The sequence below is a fragment of the Colossoma macropomum genome, unplaced genomic scaffold, assembly GCF_904425465.1.
Source record: "Colossoma macropomum unplaced genomic scaffold, Colossoma_macropomum, whole genome shotgun sequence".
Lineage (NCBI taxonomy): Eukaryota > Metazoa > Chordata > Actinopteri > Characiformes > Serrasalmidae > Colossoma > Colossoma macropomum.
In genome coordinates, this window is record NW_023494786.1 from 25,515,855 (window position 1) to 25,535,807 (window position 19,953).

The following is a 19,953-nucleotide window of genomic DNA, read 5'->3' on the forward strand; positions in this document are numbered from 1 at the left end:
GAAAAAGTGTCTGTCAGCATTAGTGAAATAACAGTGCAGTGAATTTTATGATTAAACGAAAAACAACTTTTCCTCCAAATGCGGTGACTTCCAGTTACACAAACACATGCTAAAGGAGCGGTTGAGCAGGGTGTGAGAGCCTGACCTTGCTTGCTGATTGGGCTGCTCTTCTTATCTGCTTTTGAAGGTTAAAGCCCCGAGGTGTGTGTTTTCCTCTCCTGATTCCATGGTACGATGTGTGTGTGTGTGTGTGTGTGTGTGTGTGTGTGTATGTGTGTGTGTGCATGAAACACAAAGCAACGTGTTTGATAAGAGCTGACCGCAGTCTGCATAAGCCATGCCAGCTGGCGCTTTCTCATGTTTGCAACAGCAGAGGTAGAGAGAGAGACAGAAATGAAGAGCTGGAGAACTGAAGAGAGAGAGAGAGAGAGAGAGAGAGAGAGAGAGAGAGATGTGGGAAAGTGCCACTGATTTTCCACTCATTCTCCACTCGTTCTCCATGCGTGCTTTGGAGAGTGCAGGAGCAGATCGCTCACACTCTTCATGTGTGATGAGAAAGATCAAATGCTGTGAGAACACTTGATAATTCTTGAAAGAATAGCTGGAATATTTCACGCATAAACTGAATTTAGTGCAGTGCATAATGTTGTAATCAAGCCACAACAATCATGAACATGATTAATACTGTGCAAAAATCAGAGATTGATTTTCCAATCAAACCAACCATTTTACAAGTACAAGTTGTTCTTTTTGAGCATCGGGAGGAAAAAAAAAATAGAAAACACGTATTGAACAGGAAATTAAAAAGAAACCTCAACAGCTCAACATCAGCAGCTTCTTTGTTTGATGTGTCTGTTTCCTTTTCTCACAGAGCTGCACATCCTTTCAGACTCATAGCGCTGAGTTGTCTTCTCACAGTGGAAGGATGGACAGAAAGACCTGTGGATTTCAGATCTGAATCAAGAGTGGAGCTTGATTTTCTCCTCTCAAAGATGAAAGCTTTGAGTGCTGTTTATCTGATGGGGAGAGTTTTGAAGTCCCATTTTCTCTAAATCTTTAATTCATTTACTTTTTCCTTTGATTGAAAAATGTAGTTTCAGGCATCTGAGTAAAGCCATTTATCTGGGCAGGAAGCATTTATTTGTTACACACTAACATGAATAAACAGTACATTGTCATTTAATGTATGAGTGTGTGAGCTTAATCATTTCCAGAGCTCTTCTTGTGGAAGTCCAGTATTTACAGTTACCATTCAATACATTGTTTACCAAATGAGTCCTTCATTAACCTAAATCATATGTGCTGCTGATGGAATTAAACAGATCCATGCCATGGCTAAAGTACAATTAGAAGTCAGGAGCTGTGCTCAAAACTGTGCTCTTCTGACCAAGATGTAAATAAAAGCAACACATTTTTTGCTGTATTTGTATAGATTTTAATGTAATATAGTGTTTACTGTCAAAAACTCCAAAATGGTAACTTTACCAAAGGGGGCAAAAACGTTCTTTACTTTTGATATGTGAAGATATTTAATTCCAAGTAATTAGAGCATCGCTGTTGAATTCAGTTCTTAACAGTATAGAACGTTCTAAAGAATCTAATCCCGCGTATCGGTTCAGGTGTTTGACAAGCAAGTCCATTCCCCTTCAAAGGCATAAGCAGCGAATTGTTGTGTGGCATTATCTTACCTTGTCATTGTCATGATGAAAAGCATCCTCTTTATTGACACCCCCCCACCTCTCACCCCCCCATTAGGTGTTCAGATGATGTGCTTCAGCCGAGGTGTCAAAAAGGAATGCTGCTTCGTTCCCTGTCGGTGTGTCTGCTGCTGCAGTTCAGTGTAGGTGTTTTGTTGGTGGGGGTGAGCTTTAATGAGGGGGTTAGCAAGGCTACTAAACCACAGCTTGGCCAGAGCAGTCGAGCTGCTCTGATGAATGGACTGGCGTGCTGTAAATCAGCCAGTGGCAGAAGAGGAGCTGGATTCCTCAAGCTGCTGATGTCACTGCCATCGTGCCTGAAACAGATCCAGACTTGAATGCCTGGGCTGCAGACAGATGTTCAGCCTCAGAGATATGCTCTTTCCCTCTCTCTGGTAGCTCCTACCTGTCGTTCTCATGTGCCGGCCGTAAACACGGTCCACAACGGCTTGTTGGTCAGCTATATCGACCAATAACCTTCTTTACTAAAGGAATCTGAATTCCAGATGTATCAGTGTATCAGGGTGCAAATTTGGTCTGATGAGTGAGGGGGACCAACATCGGGACGCTAAAGCCTCCAAACTGCAATTCAAACTAGGTGAACAAAGTACACCTGCGGTTAGAGTGATCGTATTGTCCTGATATCTAGTGGCTTTTGAGTATTTAGATTATTTGTTCTCAAACTCCATCAAGTGCCTTCTTTTCATTGTTGTCTATAAAACCATTTCTACAGTCTGCTTGACGCACATCACGCTTTTAAATTGTGCGGAAGTTAAAAAAGTCAACTTTTCGGCCGAGCTCCCAAAAAAGAGCAGCATATGCCAACCACAGCTGATCAATCAATATCAAGAATGGCTTTACTCTAGTTGGTTACTAATCCAGAATAGAGAAAAACAAATAGTTTTGGCCTATTTTTGAACACATTGAACTGTATTCTTGCTTTTTCTGTGATTTTTAGGTTTTCTATTCATTATTGCACCTCAGTTTTGAATTGTTTATCATCTTAGTCTTTCATGTTCTCTCAAATCACTATCTTGTGTTTACTTGTCAATCAAATGAGTTAACCTGCTTCCTTTGAAGTGTGACCTGTTTTTTTTAATGCATGAAAAAGGTGTTGTGTTACAGCTCATGAAATTAATATTACAACACAAAAACTAACAACATCATTGACAGAAATAATGTATGTATCTTTTATATCTGTATCAGTTTACAGTGGCAGGTTTTGTTCCACTGATTGTCGCTGAAAAGCATTAAAACACGTGATTTTTCTGATCTGCATAAATATTTTAGAAAAACATGATAAATGTGACAAAATGTATTGGGAATGTTTGCAGAAATCCAACTGTCTTACAACATCATTTTGAATGAATGCTGAATAAAGCATTCTCATATAAGGTAGCTGAATGGTGGCAGACCTTTTCTGACAAACCTGCACTCCAGATGTGTTATTTATGATATGTAATCATATGTTCATTAGATAACATAAATAGTAGGGCTGCAACTAATAATGACTTCCATCATTGACTAATTGGTTCATTGTGGCTTGGATTAATTGATTAATCGTAAAAAGAAAAAGTGTGGCCAGGAACAGCAAACAGCAACAGCCATGCACGTGATGTCAATGCTTTTAAAAACATCTCAGCCATCTGTGTTCTCCCTTTTACGCACAAACGTCATAACAACTAATTGATAAGATTTGTCGCCAATGATTTTTTTATGATCCCCATCATGGACAATGTTGTAGATCGCCATTATGGACAATTATGGACAACTAAAAATTAGTTGTTGTAGCCCTAAAAGACAGACAATAATAATGTAATGTTCAGACAAATAAAAGCTGTTTGGCTAGCTGCTTGGCTAAGTGCTGTTGTAGACCACCAGAAACTGTTTTTCTTACAGCGCACCTTCATTAAGCCATTCTGTTTTACCTTACAGTGACAAAGTGAGGGAGATTTTATGGACAATTCACTCTTGTCCATTTTTATGATCAGAACTAAAAGCTGTCTTTCCTAACAACCATAACTGCAAAAAGTGGGAGGGCCATGCCCCCCTTACCCACCAGATTGTGCACCAGTGATCTTCTCTATATTGTGCTGATTGGCTTGACTGTGATTAATTCACTCTTATCCTTCCACTGCCTCACTATAGTTTATTAGCATTTTGTAAATGGTGACTTTCACATTCAAATGTCTGCTGTATTTTTAACTTTTTTGTTTTACTATTACTGTTACAGGACTAATTCTGTGCCTCTGCAGTGTAGTGTGAGTGTATCTGAGGTCGAGAATGCAAGCGTTTTACACAAATTTGAGCTAAAACCACACTATATTCTTTACTTTGGCATCAGTGGTGGCTGCGGCACATAAATTTCAGAAAGCTGATATGTTGGTGGTGTTGAGGGATGCGACCATTTAAATCTTTCTCTCCCTCCTTTTTCAGTGTAATGCGGATAATATTTCAAGAATTCTGGAAGCAGTGCCGGCAGTGGTAGTGCTAAATTGCTTCACATCCATAACCACAAGGTTATAACCCTGAAATCATTCATGGTGCACCAAAGAAAATGGATTACATGTCAGAGAGGTGCAAACTGTAAAATTCCATGTCCATTCCATTCTATTGCATTCTGTCATTGCACCCTTAACATGTGATGAAAAGATGAAATGTTGCATAAAAGTCTCATTTTTGGGCAGAGGAATAGAAAACACTATTGTATGTATGTATGTATGAGCTCTATAGCTGAGAAATGAGTTGAATCTGATGCCAAAAAGAGTTCCTGTAAAATATATTATTATATAAAACAACCTGCATAGCTTTCATTGATGTTGTGATTTTAGCAAACTAATCAGGCTTTGTTGTTGATTGCAGGTGTACCTCTGCTAATGTTTTTGCCTTTCGGCGGACCAGCCTTCTCCAGATGTTTAAATATGACAAAAACAGCAGGCTTTGGCTTCACACTAAGACTCTTCTGGGTATACCTTGTGACTAGGGCCAAGCTGTAGAAAAGGACATGGAGGCTCTATCCATGGTGACTTTGGAGGGACAACCAACCTCAGCGATGCCACTGACTTTTTCAGTGCAGAAGTCAACAGCAGGCATGGCTGAGGATGGAAATAAGACCTTGAGGAACATTTCTTTTGAGAATGGTATAAATGTAGCACCCCAGAAGCAAGAAAATGTGGAGGGTGTTGTGGAGAATGAAGATTCCATACAGTCAGAACATGCTTGTGCACCACAAGACAGCAAACTGGGATCTATTCTAAATCTCCCAATGCTAACGAAGGAATACAATTATACAACTGAAAACACTGTGATTAAGAACAAAGGCGCATCTTCTGTGGAAAGAACAGATGAGCTTAATGGCTGCTGTTATGGATCTGACTTTGTGTGTCTCTTACAAGAAGACAACAGGGCAGTGTTGCTCTCAGATGGTCCTACAGTAAATGGCCATGCTGTGGACACTGTAGCTAAGCCCAAACCTCCTTTCCCTGTTTGTTCTTCAAAGATAAGCTCCCAGGTAGACCACTCTCATCTTCCAGTGAACTCCAGCCTGCCAAGTAATCCTTTATCTACCACTGCTCCAAGTAATGAGGCAGGAGAACTGCCACGTATCATCAAGCACAAGCCCAGTTCCATCACGTTTGCAGATTACACCTTCCTTCAAGCTTCCGTCCAGGGCGTCCATGAAAGTTCTGATTCTCGTGAGTCTTCTTCTGAAGAGGAGGAGGATGATAACGTCTTCACAGAGATGCCTCAGAGCAGGGAGACTGTCCTTACCTCTCGACGGAGGAGAGGTGGAAGGAGGCGAGGGATTGGTGGAGAAGCAGCAAGGTGGGACCCAGACTCCAACACCAGGCTCGGCACAGCTGGCTATGAGGCAGAAGGAGAGAGTAGCAGCCATGAGGTGAGGGCATTTGTTTAAATACTGTGTGTATCTGAGCTGAGCTCATCAGCCAAGACTAAAAATGGACCAAATTATAGCATAGCTAAAAAGGCTAAAAAGAGCAGTTGCAACCTGAAACCTGAATTTTGTCTGTACTTTTGCTTGTTTTTATAGACAACATTACCAGAACAGTCTCAGACACCAAATAAGTATTTTCTTAAGTAATCTGAGATTACTCAGCAACTCAAGTGTGGGGTGCTTATTGGTGGACAGAGTTTAGCAATACATTGTATGTATTGATAACCTGTTAAAAAGATCTGTAATCTAATCTAAAGAATTACTGTATGTATGTCCATTACTTTTGGATTACTTATCTTTTACAAGTCATACAATTAAATAAGGACAGGTAAAAGCAAAGTAACAGCAAGAGTTTTATGAAACCAAATTATGTAGGTGAAATATGATTGCCTGCCAAAACTATGCAAACATGATACAACGTGTTCTTTTTTTGCCATGTTTAATGGTCTCACACTCCTGTAAATAAAGGAAAACAAAGCTATAAATTAAAAAGAAACGTGCAATGTGATGTTAAATGCTATATATATATATATACATATATGTGTGTGTGTGTGTGTGTGTGTATTGCATTTCCCCATGTGTCAGTAATAATAATAACTGAAAACAGAAAACAGACTACAATTTCTTCATTGTTTTCATTTATTTACTCATTTGTACATAATCAGTGGCTATTTGTTTATCTAATATTTGCATTTGTACTGAATTGTTCCAAGAATTTTAGGCCTTCCAAAGCCTCCCTAGTAGTCATAGGTCCCTGGGCACCGGCCTGTCAGTAATCCATCCCAGTTGGGTAGGTTTCTTTTCATTCTGGAAAAGTGAAAGCAGCATAGGGAGTTTCACCCCTTTGTTCAGGAGCTAAAACTTTGAATGTTTTCACAAATAGCTTGGACGTCTGTAGCCCTGTTTTAGCGGCTTTTCAAAATGCACCACATATGTGATGAAGCAGATGGCAGAGCATTGACGTTTGATGTTCCAGTTAATCCCAGAGGTGTTCAAAGGTGAGGTTGAGGTCAGGGCTCTGTGCAGGCCACTGGAGTTCCTACACACCAAACTCGTCAAACCATGTCTTTACTGACCTTGCTTTGTACACAAAGGCACAGTCATGCTGGAACAAACTGTTGCAAGCATATAAATGTCTAAATTTGTCTTTGAATGTTGTAGCATTAACATTACTCTTTGTTGGAACTAAGAAGTCCAAGCCCTGAAAAACAACCCCAGACCATTTTGCCTCCTCCACCAAACTTTACTGTTGATACTATGCTTTCTGGTAGGTAGAGTTCTCCTGGTATCCACTAGATTCGTCCATCAGACTGCCGGATAGTGAAGTGTGATTCAACACTCCAGAGAACATGTTTCCACTGCTCCAGTGTCCAGTGGCAGTGTGCTTTACCCAACTCCAGCTGATGCTTGGCCTTGCGCATAGTGATCATGGGCTTGTGTGCAGCTGCTCAAACATGAAAGCCCATTTTATGAAGCTCATGATGCACAGCTTTTATGCTGGTGTTGCTTCCAGTGGCACTGTGGAGCTCTGTAGTGAGTGATGCAACAGAGGAGAGGTGATTTTCACTCACTTCAGCATTTGGTGACCCCTCTCTGTGAGTTTGTGTGGTCTGCTGCTTCATGGCTAAGCTGTTGTTGGTCCATTTCACAATAATAGCGCTTACAGTTGACCAGGGCAGGTCTAGCAGGGTGAAAGTTTCACAAACACTGTTAAATATGACAGTATCAACATCTAACAGTGGCACATTTGAAGTCACTGAGCTCTTCGGGATGGCCTGTTCTGCAGCCAGTGTTTGACTGCGTGGCTATGTGCTTGATTTTATAGGCCTCTTAGCAGTGGGTGTGGCTGAAACACCTGAGCTCAATACTTAGGTGTGTCCTCATACCTTGGTCATATAGTGTACATACCAGAAAGCATCAGAATGTTATTCATTTACGCAGCATCATTTGCAATCTTGCCTGCGGAGGTTCACAAAAACATTTAAATAACTGTGCATTACTGCCATCCAAAACAATCACACTTGACTGGTTTTGATGTAATCCTGCTAGAAAACGCCCTAATTTTTTATAATGAACTTGTGATCTGATTACTGCCTTTTCTTTTCTTCAACCATAGCAGAACACAGTTACCTTTTTTGTATCCAGATTATGTAACTCTGTTACATGTGTTCTGTTAATACCTAAGTCTGATGGTGGGGTATAAGCTTTCATTACTTGTTAGCTAAATTAGCCTTTGTAGCTCCAGGGTGAATTTACAGAAGCAAACTTCAGACATCAAAAATGCTCTGGCTGATTGACTTCATTTGAGGTATTGGCAAAATAATATGTACTTTTTATTTAAAAAGCTATTTATTTGAGAAGTAAATGTTTATTTGCTCAGAAAATACTAATTTTAGAACAAACACAAATAACATTAATACAAGTAGTGATTTTATTTCTCTCAAATTATTCAGTCAAACTTTTCCAAATCTCTCCTCTTAGCAGCTCAGTATTAACTGTAGGTCACATCCAGTACCTGGTTTGGCTAATCAGTGCTTCATTATATTCAATTAAATCAAGTGTGCTGATGATAGAATTTACCAAATCCATGCGCTGACTGGAGGCGTAGAGGATAAATCTGGAACCTAACTTTGTTCTACAAACTAGCTCACAAAATACCACGTTTTGAAAATAAGGATTTTTAATTACTTTTACTGTATTTATATTTATTTGCAAGTATTCTAATGACACATGGCATTTTCACCATAAAAAATAAATAGGTTTAAGCCATCTGCTTTAGGTGACTTTCGCACAGTGGTGGATATCCATGAAACATTATGCTCCATGTACTTATAGAGGGAAAGTTTCTCACTGTCACTGTCTCTACCCATAAACTCTGACTCCATCAAGACAGAGTGCATCAGACTAATATAAGTTCCGGTACAAGACCAGACCAGCGCGAGATTATATTCAATCAATGAGCAAAGCTTTTTTTGCTGGAGGCCACATTAGCATGCTGATGGAGTACTTATGAAGTAAACAGGAACCTGGAGGAAGTGCAGCGCTAACCTCTGCTCCAAAGGAATTCAGAAGCTGTCTGCTTTCTCTCTGCTGCTCTTGTCAAACCAAAAGAGTCTATTCAGTGGTGAACTTAGCCTTCCATTATTTACAGCTCCATTTAGCCGCAGCTAGTCATGGAAGATTTGTGTCTTTTTCCCAACCTCTTGCCTGACCTGGTTGCCAGTGACCTATGACCCCATCCTCCCTGTTTTTACTGGCCCTAAAAGAAGCATCATCTGGACGTTTATGAATGTGCTGTTGTGTGTGCATTATGCTGTGCATGGGTGTATAGGGGGAGGCTTCCTGTGAAATAGCTAACATACCAGTCAATATGATGGCAAACAAAGGAACTGGGTTTCAAATACTTCATAACCACTGAACTTTTTGCTTTAAAATTGACATAGGCAGGTTATATGAGGGTTAACTAAATATGAAACTGCACAAATCAATACAGCAGCACGTTCAGTACTAGTGCGTAGAGTGACTTATTCAGTGTAAGTGTGCTGCCTATGGGTGCTGTGGTTCCCTGTATGAATAATAAATGAGGTTTTAGAATCAGAAGGATGTAGGTCTCTGTGGTGCTGCCTTTTCAGTGTAATAGAAGAGAACCTGTGTAAAAACGTGATATGTTATATAGTTTGTACTATACAATATATGGCATTTATTTTGGAGTACATTAACAACACAACCCATTATATCTTATTCATTTTCATAGATGTCGTGCAATATGAAAGGAAGAAAATTATCTCTATTCATATGTTCCCCTTTTTACAAAAACGTGCGCAAAAGTTTGGCCAAATGACATGTTTTGTTGAGTTTCTTGAAAAAGAAGTAAACACATCATCTACAGAGGACACAGTTCTACACATTTAATGCACAGTTGCTGTTTATTTTCTGATTTTTACATATTTTAACATATCGCTGCGGCCAGAACAAAGATACCTCGTATCTCCAAAATGATAACTTTACAGGAGAAGGAAAAAACATACTTTACTTTTAATATAAATCAATGAAACCAGACTTTTTTACAAGTCGTTTTGGGCTGTTTCTTTGGGTCCATTCTTCGTGAAATTTACACACAATATAAAGAGCAACAGGCATTTTCAAACGATGTCAAAAACTGAAAAGCGTCAAAATTAGAGATACAAGGTTCCGACAGCAGCAGTATACACAAATGAAACATAAAATGCAATAATATTTGGTTTTATTGCTTCCTTAGTTGCTGATCTCATATAGATTGTCCACTAAAATGTGCAGAGTACTCTAAATTTAAGTTTGTTCCCTGTGGAAGATTTGTACTATTTGTACTGACGTGTCAGTAATCACATCTTCACTGTGACGTTATCAATAAGACATCTTTGGACAAGTCCAGGCTATAAGAAGTTTGAATGACACTTTGCATAAAGATTCTATATTTATTTACTTTCAGCACAAGCACAAAGTTCCCTCTGTTGTTTGTTGTGGCCTTTTCTCTATTGATTTAGCGCATTCCTTCAATCTAAGGTTGTTGCCCTCATAACAGTCAACTCAACCATCAAAACACAATTTACTCTTTGCGCAACGTGCAGTGAAATCATCAGCAAAACAAAGCATTGCTTACATTTCAGAGCATGTTGATAAAAACCAACTGTCTGCACAAGAATATAAAAAATCAAATGCAGATTATTCACACATTTTGGCAAAGGAGCGCTAATATTTTATCAGATGTTGTTTTTTCGCCTCAACGGATCGTGTCTGTGATAAAATTGTGTTCACTCTGCTGGAGAAACAGCCTAAATAGTTGAGCAGGGAGTCTATTTTTGTAGTATCATGTTTGAGAAATACCGCACCAGATCAGTCAAGAAAACCAATGACACATATTTGTTCAGTTAGTATGTGATTTAGCAGACACCTTTCCCCAGAGTCAACAACTGATAGCAATTTTAGAGCCACCTGGAGCTACCTGAGGTTATATGCCTTTCTCAAAGCAGGCAGTAGCAGGATGTTATCAGCAGGGACCAAACCAAAGACCTCTTGGTTCATAGCCTTTGACCACAGGGCACTATTTTCCATTAATCCATCATTTCTTTCACCAAAGAGGAAAAAACTCAGCAAAGTCAGCAATTTCTTTTAAAGAGAAGAAACACAGTCTAGTTTTGAGCTTAATTTTTTACCAGCTCATGACCCAAATGGTCAAAAAAGATCATGTGAACATATTACTACCCTGTAGAGCAAATAACCCAGCTGCCTTAAAGTATTGATATTACTGAACATCAAATAATACATAAATAGAACATAACAGACTGATTATTGTTATGCTAGTTTACTTTTAAAGCTCCGATGGACTCCTTTTCTGGATTTTTTCTCAGGATAAAAAGAAAAAGAAAAATAATCTCTTGTTTTCTCAAAATTTTAACATAATATTTTAAATAATGATGTATTTTGATAAATATTGACTTAATACATCAAAATAATGACATGCTTTTTGAATTGATATCTCAAAATAATGGCTTATTTTCTTGAGGCTTGGCGATACCTAGTAGAATTCATGAATTGCTAAATTTTAAGAGAGTAAAAAATTATTTTGGAAAAATAAGTCATTATTTTGAGAAAATAAGTCACTATTCTGACCCTGGTAAGTCAAATATAAGTCATTTATTGAGATACTACGTCAAAATTATGACATTTTGCTGCCAGAAACAAATACCTGACGGGAACAGGCTTTCATAAAAAACACTATGCAAAGATACTAAATGTTTTTATGAGACACTTTATTCAAAAATGTTGCCATTGCACAGTGAAAATAATCCACATGGCCTGTATTTGCCTGTAAGTGTTGTCTCTCTCTCCTCGCGCTGCTCTTCCATTGTTCACACATGATCTAAGACGAAGGTGTGAAACAGCTCTGCACCTTTCGCAGACTCTTTGACCTTGCCCCATTTGCACCTGCTTAAGAAATTCCAGCGTGAATCACTCACTCGGTCAGTGTCTGTAGGGGCTTTGAATGTGGGGGTGTGACATGGTGTCCTTCAGAGACTGTAAACAATGCTGTGTGTATGAATGACGTTCAGATGCTTTCTGGTATGTGTGTTGTACGATACAAAAAGTAATGCATCGAATTTACTTACAATACAAATGTCTACATCATTTCCACATGAATAGGATATATTACATTGGCACAGTTTGAACTTTCTGTTTACTTACATTTGGCAAAACTGTTTTGACGTCATATATTTTATTCATATTGAAATTATTTATATATTTGAATTAACTAAAATGTATTTCTGTGCAGGTGTGCTGTGGGTCTCGGATATGAGACTTCCATTGTTTTTGTTTTTCAAAATCTGTATATTTCAATCATTGAGATGTAATAAAGCCATTCTGGTTGGTTTGGTGTGAAATGCTAGTTTGTAGTGAAACTTCTTGACTCAGATTTCTTTACAGTGGTGGTGATAGGAACCAGCGGTTGCGATGTCTACTATGCAAATATAGCCTTTTTATTTACTATCCAAAATGACCAGTGAACCTACATGTTCTAAGTGTCTTCTGAGTTTTTATGTGTACTGTTGATAATGGTAAAATAGTAAAAATCTGAAAAAAGTGTTACTATTTTGCCTTACAATTCCCTGCATATACTTTTCCACCATGAACAGATGTTAAAAAATCATTTAGGCCAAAGGCTTTTCATAAAACCTTGTAAAAAACAGTGTTTCAGGCATCAAGCAACACATTTATAAGCATTTCATATAATAACTTTCTGTGATGTAGCTTTTAGAAGCATTACACTCTTCATCAGACGTCTGGTTCCTATCACCAGCACTATTCCTATCACCAATTATGACTCTTCCCTAGAATTTCACACCAAACCACTCTGAATTACTTTGTTTACATCATTGAATTATGCAAAAAAAAAAAAAACTGTTTTCCTCATAAGAGGTTGTGGCTGCAGCACCGCATGCTCACCATCTGAGGGCACTATTTCCAAACGTTCTTCACCTGGTGCTCCAATGCCATAAATATAACTGCCCTCTAAGGCATGATGGTTTCCAAACCAGCTGACCTTCACTAAGCCTTTTTCCAACAAGATAGCCCCAAGTGAGTATCTGGACGAGGTTCCTCCTTGAGGAGCAGCCCCAGAAGCAATGACCTGTCCTCAAGAAAGGCATTTCTCCACCTCCTCAACATGGTCCATGACCCAGATCTGATGCAGTTAAACAAGCACTGCTAGTAGTGGCTGGTGTCCTTTTTTTTGGCTGTCCTCACAGAGCTTCGTGGCACTCTCAGTGGGTGGTACGGCCAATGGCTGCCAGCCCAGAGCAGTGCCATAGCCGGCCACTTAACTCCTCATTTGCATGTCAAAGAGGCAGCGCCGTGGTTCCCAATGTGGCCAATTTGCAGCGATACAGTTATGGCCCTCTCCCATTCTGTCCTCTTCTGAAGATAACAATGATGACTTGATCTGGAGGGTTGACTCATGCCAACCCAGTTGCCATGGTGAGTGGAGTTTTTTTCCACGACGGACAGGCCTGAATGAGGGGTCAAAATGAATCGAGGCTACTATCTCAACACAGAGGACGGAGCGAGTCTGGAATTCCGCTCATTCTGCGATTCCGAAAAACGTTTAATGTGGCTTTTATCTGTTTCTCGATTTGGCTTCAGTGTGTGGAAAAGCTTGAAGATGGTTGCGTAATGCTGCCTGTTTTTGTTGTATTAGCCCCCACCAGGGCCATTTCTGTTTACAAGCGGAATAAGCAGTCACTTAGGGCCCCCGAGCCATCAGAGGGCCCCTGTGTGTATTTTTAATTATTTATTTAAAATCAGTTGTCAAAAAGATCATACTTACTTTTATTATTATTTAAGTATTAATTCTTGTTCTGTTCTTGCATCCAAAAAGACATGATCGAGGGGTGTGTGTGGGGCACCCCTAAGCAGGATATCAGGTAGGGCTCCCAAATGTTGAGAAACAGCACTGGCCCCCACCCTTGTCCACGAGTTATACTGTATGCATTGCTTTGTGCATTACATTTATATTTATTCATTTGGCAAATACTTTTATCTAAATTGACTTACAAGCAAAGCAAGTGCAATTCAAGCATACAGCCGTGACAAGAGCCAATCTGACGCTAGTGCAACATGACTGTGTTCCCATTTAAGGAATAGTGTAGGTAGTTGCAATAATAGGAAATAAGAGAGGAGCACTGCAAAAATGATACCTTGGAAAGTGAAATCATCATAAATTTACACAAAATATCAAAATATTTACTTAATTAACTTATTTTAGACTATTGCCTTTCGAAGCATTATTTCTTTAAGAAAAGCTAATTTATCTGTAATATTTCTTGAAATAAGCAAAATAAAAGTAAAAAAAAATCTAGAAAGAAGTTAAATAATCTTTTAATATTCTTACAAAAATCTCAAAAACAGTCACAGAAATATAAGATATGAATACTAGATGTAAGATGATATCATTTAAAAAGACACATTAGCATTGCTTGCAGTGAACCTCTTTTATAAAAGAAGAAGAATGTGGTACATTCTTTTAATAAGCCAGCACTCAAAGTGAAAGAAAAACACCAAGGTCTGCTGAGTGAAATGGAAAAACAACCCTTCTCCTCTATTCTTCCAAACTGGCATTGATTGCTCTTGGTCAAGTGTCCGTCTCAGCTTTAGCCGGTGACATGGAGATTTGGCCAGCATAAACACGTCTACTCTTTTGTTGAAGTCAAGAGGCTTGTTGGTCATTCTCAGAGAAGCAAGACAGACTGACGCTAACTTCCTGACAGCGGACAACTTGGACCTCCTTTTACCGGCTTTGACCCCTGGCCACCCTGAGACTCAGAGGTCACTCTTGGATTTTGTCAGCTTTTGGTCATTCCTGCTAGCTTCAGCTTTAGCCAGCCACTTTCTCCTGGTTGAGGTCAGACATTTGACCCTTAGAGAGAGCCTGTTCACTCTTCAGTGTGCCAGAACAGGCTCTCCTGGCCACACAGCTAGCACTGGTCTTGCTTTCCAATAGGTGCTTAGACTCATAGATAGCTACTGTTGAAGTGTTTGGGATTACTAGGAAAATTCCACCAGCTTCTAAGACTGAACTTTGGAGGTGTGGAAAAATATTCCTGTAGATTTCTTTGAGAAACTAAAAGCGAGTCTCCTGAAAAGAATGGAAGCTGTAATAAAGGCAAAGAATGGACACATTAAATTCTAATAATTTTGATATTATGTTTAGTTGTTGAGTTGACTTCTGTGTAATTTAGACAGACAGACAGACAGACAGACAGATAAATAGATAGATAGGTAGATAGATAGATAGATAGATAGATAGATAGATAGAGAGATAGACACACAGATAGACAGACAAACAGACTGACAAATAGACAGACAGACAGACAGACAGATAGATAGATAGATAGATAGATAGATAGACATAGATTTATAAACAGATAGATAGATAGATAGATAGATAGATAGATAGGCAGATAGACAGACAGATAGATAGATAGACAGACAAACAGACAGACAGAAAGACAGATAGACAGATAGATATATAAACAGATAGATAGACAGACAGACAGACAGATAGATAAACAGACAGACACAGAGATAAAAGTCATCACTTTTGGACCAAAATCTTGAATCTCATTATGTCTCGTATATCATTTGAATACAAATGGTCCAAAATTATTACATTAGCTTAAAGCTAGAACTGCCATAATGTCTTCTGAAAACTCACAAGCCTCTTATGTGAAGGACACGTAAGGATGCGCCAAAACAGTGTTTAACTGTGACTTCCATGCATGTCCTTCTCAAAAGGAAGCCCTGCATTTAGGGCCTAATTGGTTATGGGTCTTAACGTCGCCGCATTCCATGGGAATTTACGGGACTTGTAGTTAGTCTCAGGCCCTTGACCAAAAAATTGTAGCTAAGTTGCCTCTGACAAATACATTCCACTTTGGCATGACACCCGTCAATAGCATGATTGTGTATGGATGAGAGGCAGCATTGATGGGCAGAGAGCTCTTTGCCTCAGGGCTCACACAAGCACGCACACACACAGAGCTCAGATCACTCCCCCCAAAGCAAATTCCAGAAAGCGCTCAAACAGCTCTGCCTGTAGCATGTCTTTAGCACCAGAACATTTCTGTGAGATCTTCCTAACGTTCCATCCTTTTCCCCCTCCGCTTCCTGCTTGAGAAGTGAAAGAGGCAGCCATGTTGATTTATGGCCCAGTGACTGAGGTAGCTGCTGCTAATTTATAGCCCTGAACTCCTCAGATTCCCAAACACAAGTGATGTCTCTGTGCTGGACGGGCTTTTCTATTTATACCCTTTGGTGGGGGTGTCGGGGGAGTAGTGAAAGCTGTAAGGAGAGGAATGCCGACAAGCTATGTATGGTCCACATGGCAGTCAGCTCCTCTGTGTTTGTTTTGGTCCACAAGGTACATGAGACTATCACGTTTCCCTGCAGTGTTAGTGACGACATGGTTAACCTTCTTTCAACATGATATTGTGTTTGGCCAGGGAATGAACAGAAACTAGACCTTGAAGGGGAATTTCACCAATTTTTCAAAAAGGTCTGCATTTTTTGCTAAATGGTTGTCATTTAGAGTGGTTTGATGTGAAATGCATTCTACAGAACCTTACTAATTATTGTTCATAGTAGTGGTGACAGGAACCAGACGTAATGCTTTTAAAAGCTACCTTTCAGAAAGCTTTTTCATACATTGTAAAAAGTGGCTCGTCAGATCTACTTAAAAAATACTTCATGTGGTAACAAGCAATTGAACTGGTTTCATTCAACTTAAAAAAACTACATTGACTGAAATAATCGTTCATTCAAAGTATTTATTTAGGTTGAATAAAACTAGTTCATGAACGTGTTACGACAAGTAAATTTTTTAAGTAGACCTGATGAGCCACTTTTTACAGTGTGCTTTATTATTATTTGTGTGAGTAATTTAATCACAAGTAGACCGACCTGTTTATACCTGACATTTCAATGTCTTAAATTTGCCCATTTGACACATTTATGATTGGATTTTATGACTGGAGGAAGGGTGTATTGCATGTCTACTCCATCAGTCTCACGCTGCCTTTTGTCAGACAACAATGTCCTTGTTCATGTAAATGTGCAAGCTGTTACAAGCATTTACATCACATGGACTGCTAATGCAACTTATAGACTAATGGAAGAAGAGACAAAAATTAAGCAATGCAGCTCCTTTTATCTCTGCTGTGATGACAGCGCTGATTAAAGCAGTCCTTCAGCAATGTCAGTGACACATAGGGCTGCTTTAGCATTCACAATAGAAATGTTGAGCACCTCTGAAGGTGATCGGATGACAGTATGTCTCCGAGACACGCTGGATCCCATTCACACCTGTGCTTGCCACTTATGATCAGGTCACACAAGATGCATGTTAATGCCAGGTGTGGGTGGGGCCTCCTGTGAAATGGTTCTGAATATGCGGCCTGGTGCCTGAGACCTTGCTTTGTGATAGATTTATGATAAAATTTTGACCTAAAATGTATTTTTTAAATCCATCCATGACAGAGGGGTACATGGAGGACATTGTGAGGAAAAAAGTCGGTTTTTTTTTTAGATTTTCCACTATTTTACCCTGAACATTTTATATAAAACTCTTAAGATATATGTAGGTGCCCTGGTCTGTTTGAATATTAAATAAAAACCTTATTTTGGAGGATAATAATAGTTGCTATATTTGCATTTTAGATACCATGACCCCTTGTTCACCATGTGGTTCAACATGACCACCAATGCAAAGAAATCTAAGGCAGTAAGTTGCTCTATAATGAACCATCGCACATCAAACCACTCTTAATCAGTTTTACATCTCAGTTGTTGAATAATGCAGGCAATTTGAAATTCTCCAAAAGTCACATTTTGAACCCCTTCCTCAAAAGACAGCTAATTAAAGGGCACCCAAACGGGGGGAATGCCCTTCTAATAAACGTCTTACTGACACTGAACTTGTTCTGGTTCTCTTCTCTCTAATCAGTTAATATCATACTGATTACTGGAGTTTCACAGCTGCACTCTGTCTGCAGGAGTCTCCTCTGGTTCTGCTGTCTCCCTGGTCTGAATCCATGACCCAGCTCATGAAGAAACTGGACCAGCTCAACCTGGACATAGAAGAAGCCCTCAGTGCTGGCTCCTCCCCCTCAGACACACCCTGCACTACCCGGAGACACACAGCCAATGACAAAACCTTTCAGCAGGTTAGAGGCGGAGTCTCTTGTTTGTTTTAATATGTGACACAATGCAAAGCTTCTTACTATTGGAGAGTAAAGCATTTATTTCAGTGCGTAGGGTTGTAACTTTGTGTGAAGTGGTGTTCATAAGATGGTATGATGGTTTTAAATTCAAATTTCTGGAATTATTTGTACCAAGACTGTAAGCAAGGCTGTTGTTTTTTATGGCAGCTAATGAAATATGCTTGAGACCAAATACAGCAGCGTGTGTGCAGAATATACTATATAATATCAATAATTCTCTGAAAATGTGACAGTGAACACCTCCACTCACCGTATTCTAGTTTAACGTGTACTGTAGAGGCGCTTCTAATTGCTTGACTATGTTATCATAGTCATTAGCCCATTTTTAAAGGGGCATTTCGACCTAAAATTAGGGTTTAATATGTTATTTGTCGTGTTATGCAATATTCTCTAGCATAGCATTGTATACCTCAGCCTCATCGGTTTGAGAGAATTCCTAATGTTCTCTCACCACAATTTCCAGCATGCATCACACATATCCATCATACAGCCATTGGGAATCTCTGTGGTGTCATTCAATCATGACTGCTAGCCGAGCCACTAATCTATAGGCCAATAAATACAACCAAGCCAGCATTAGTGTAACTATTATCAGAGATGTTATAAATGAAGAGACCAGTCACTGGTAAGAAGATGAACTGAGAAAGTTTGTAACGTTCAACATGGTGTCTGAGAAAGCCCCGCCATTCCGTAAAACGAGCCAATCAGCTTACTGGTTATGCTGTAAGCAGAGAAGTGTCAACAATATTGTGGTGCTAGCGGGGAAAGCTCCTCGTCGTAGAGATCTGCACAAGCACAGTAGCTAGAACAACCCAAAAACGTGTTTTTTTAAACATTAATTTGACCTTTAGAGCATTTTGGTCTCTTCCCATTCAAAGAGACAGGCTTCTTGTCTTGTATGGCCTGCATTTCCTATAAGGAAACACACTTTCCTATAAGGACTTTGCTATTACCTTCTTCATTGAACAAAATCATAAAGAAAATAGTGATTCTATCATTCTTTAGCACAAAGTGTTTGCCAAAGATGAGTTTTTTTACTCTTTTAGCCAGAGAAAAATAGCCAAACTGAGGTAAGTTTGGTAATCTAAATAGCGAACTACCTTGTTAACTTTAGTTGAACATTTCAAGATAGTTATGACACTCTCAGAAAAAAAGGCATGAAACTGTCACTGGGCCAGTTCCCCTCTTGTCACTTAGGTGGGACCCTCAAGGGTACATCTCTGTACCTTTAGTCAGGGAACATAACTGAACCATAATCCATTGAAATGATATTTTCTAAGTTGTACTGACTCCACACACCCCGCCTCGTCTCCAGGCTTCTTATTTTATTGTTCTGTTTTAAAACATTAGGTTATGAAAAGGTACAAATACGTACTTTTCACCTGGAAAAAACTTATTTAAGGTACAAAATTGGACCTTAAAACCTCTGTTGTAACTTTGAGTGAACGTTTACATTGTTTGTACCAGCACAGAACTTTTATTTTATTTTAACAGTGCACAGCTTTATAAGGTACAGTAAGGTATTCGGCTTCCCAGCAGTAACCTTAGCTACCAGCTACGGCTAATGAAAAAAAAACAGCTTGCCCCTAAAAAAATCCACCCTGAAGCAATTCCTACCACCTTTAAGAAAGATCACTCAAAGGGATTTTTCCTAGACTTTAAACAGGAAAATCTCCTAGACTCTAAACAGCTCTCCTGCAGCACTACGGTAGGAGGCAAGTAGATATGTTTACAGGAGGTGTAGCAGTAGTTTCATTATTCATCTTGGCTAGAGTGTTTCCTTAAGCAAAGCCCTGGTCTGATGCCATTTGTGTGACTTCAGATATGAATTTATTGATTCATCATTGTCTCTAAGCACAATCAATTATACTATTCCATTATTAAGTATGAGTATGTAAATCAATGTTATTGATGTGCCATGAGAGGAATACTAAGACATGAAGTACAGATGTTGAAGAATGCTGTATTCCTCAGTATTTCTGCCAAATAC

At 39.2% G+C, this 19,953-nt stretch overlaps 1 protein-coding gene across 3 annotated transcripts in view; it reads left to right on the forward strand.

The window, feature by feature from the left end:
- The window catches only part of stard13b (StAR-related lipid transfer (START) domain containing 13b), a 154,184-nt gene that overhangs the window by 27,221 nt on the left and 107,010 nt on the right, over positions 1–19,953 (forward strand). For all 3 annotated transcript variants that reach the window (XR_005006982.1, XM_036564889.1, XM_036564879.1), the window contains exons 2-3: positions 4,560–5,595; positions 17,736–17,906. Coding sequence is in view for 2 of the 3 variants with exons in the window: in XM_036564889.1 (XP_036420782.1) it covers positions 4,702–5,595; positions 17,736–17,906 (1,065 nt within the window). In the remaining variant the exon portion in view is untranslated. The remainder of the gene's footprint in view (positions 1–4,559; positions 5,596–17,735; positions 17,907–19,953) is intronic.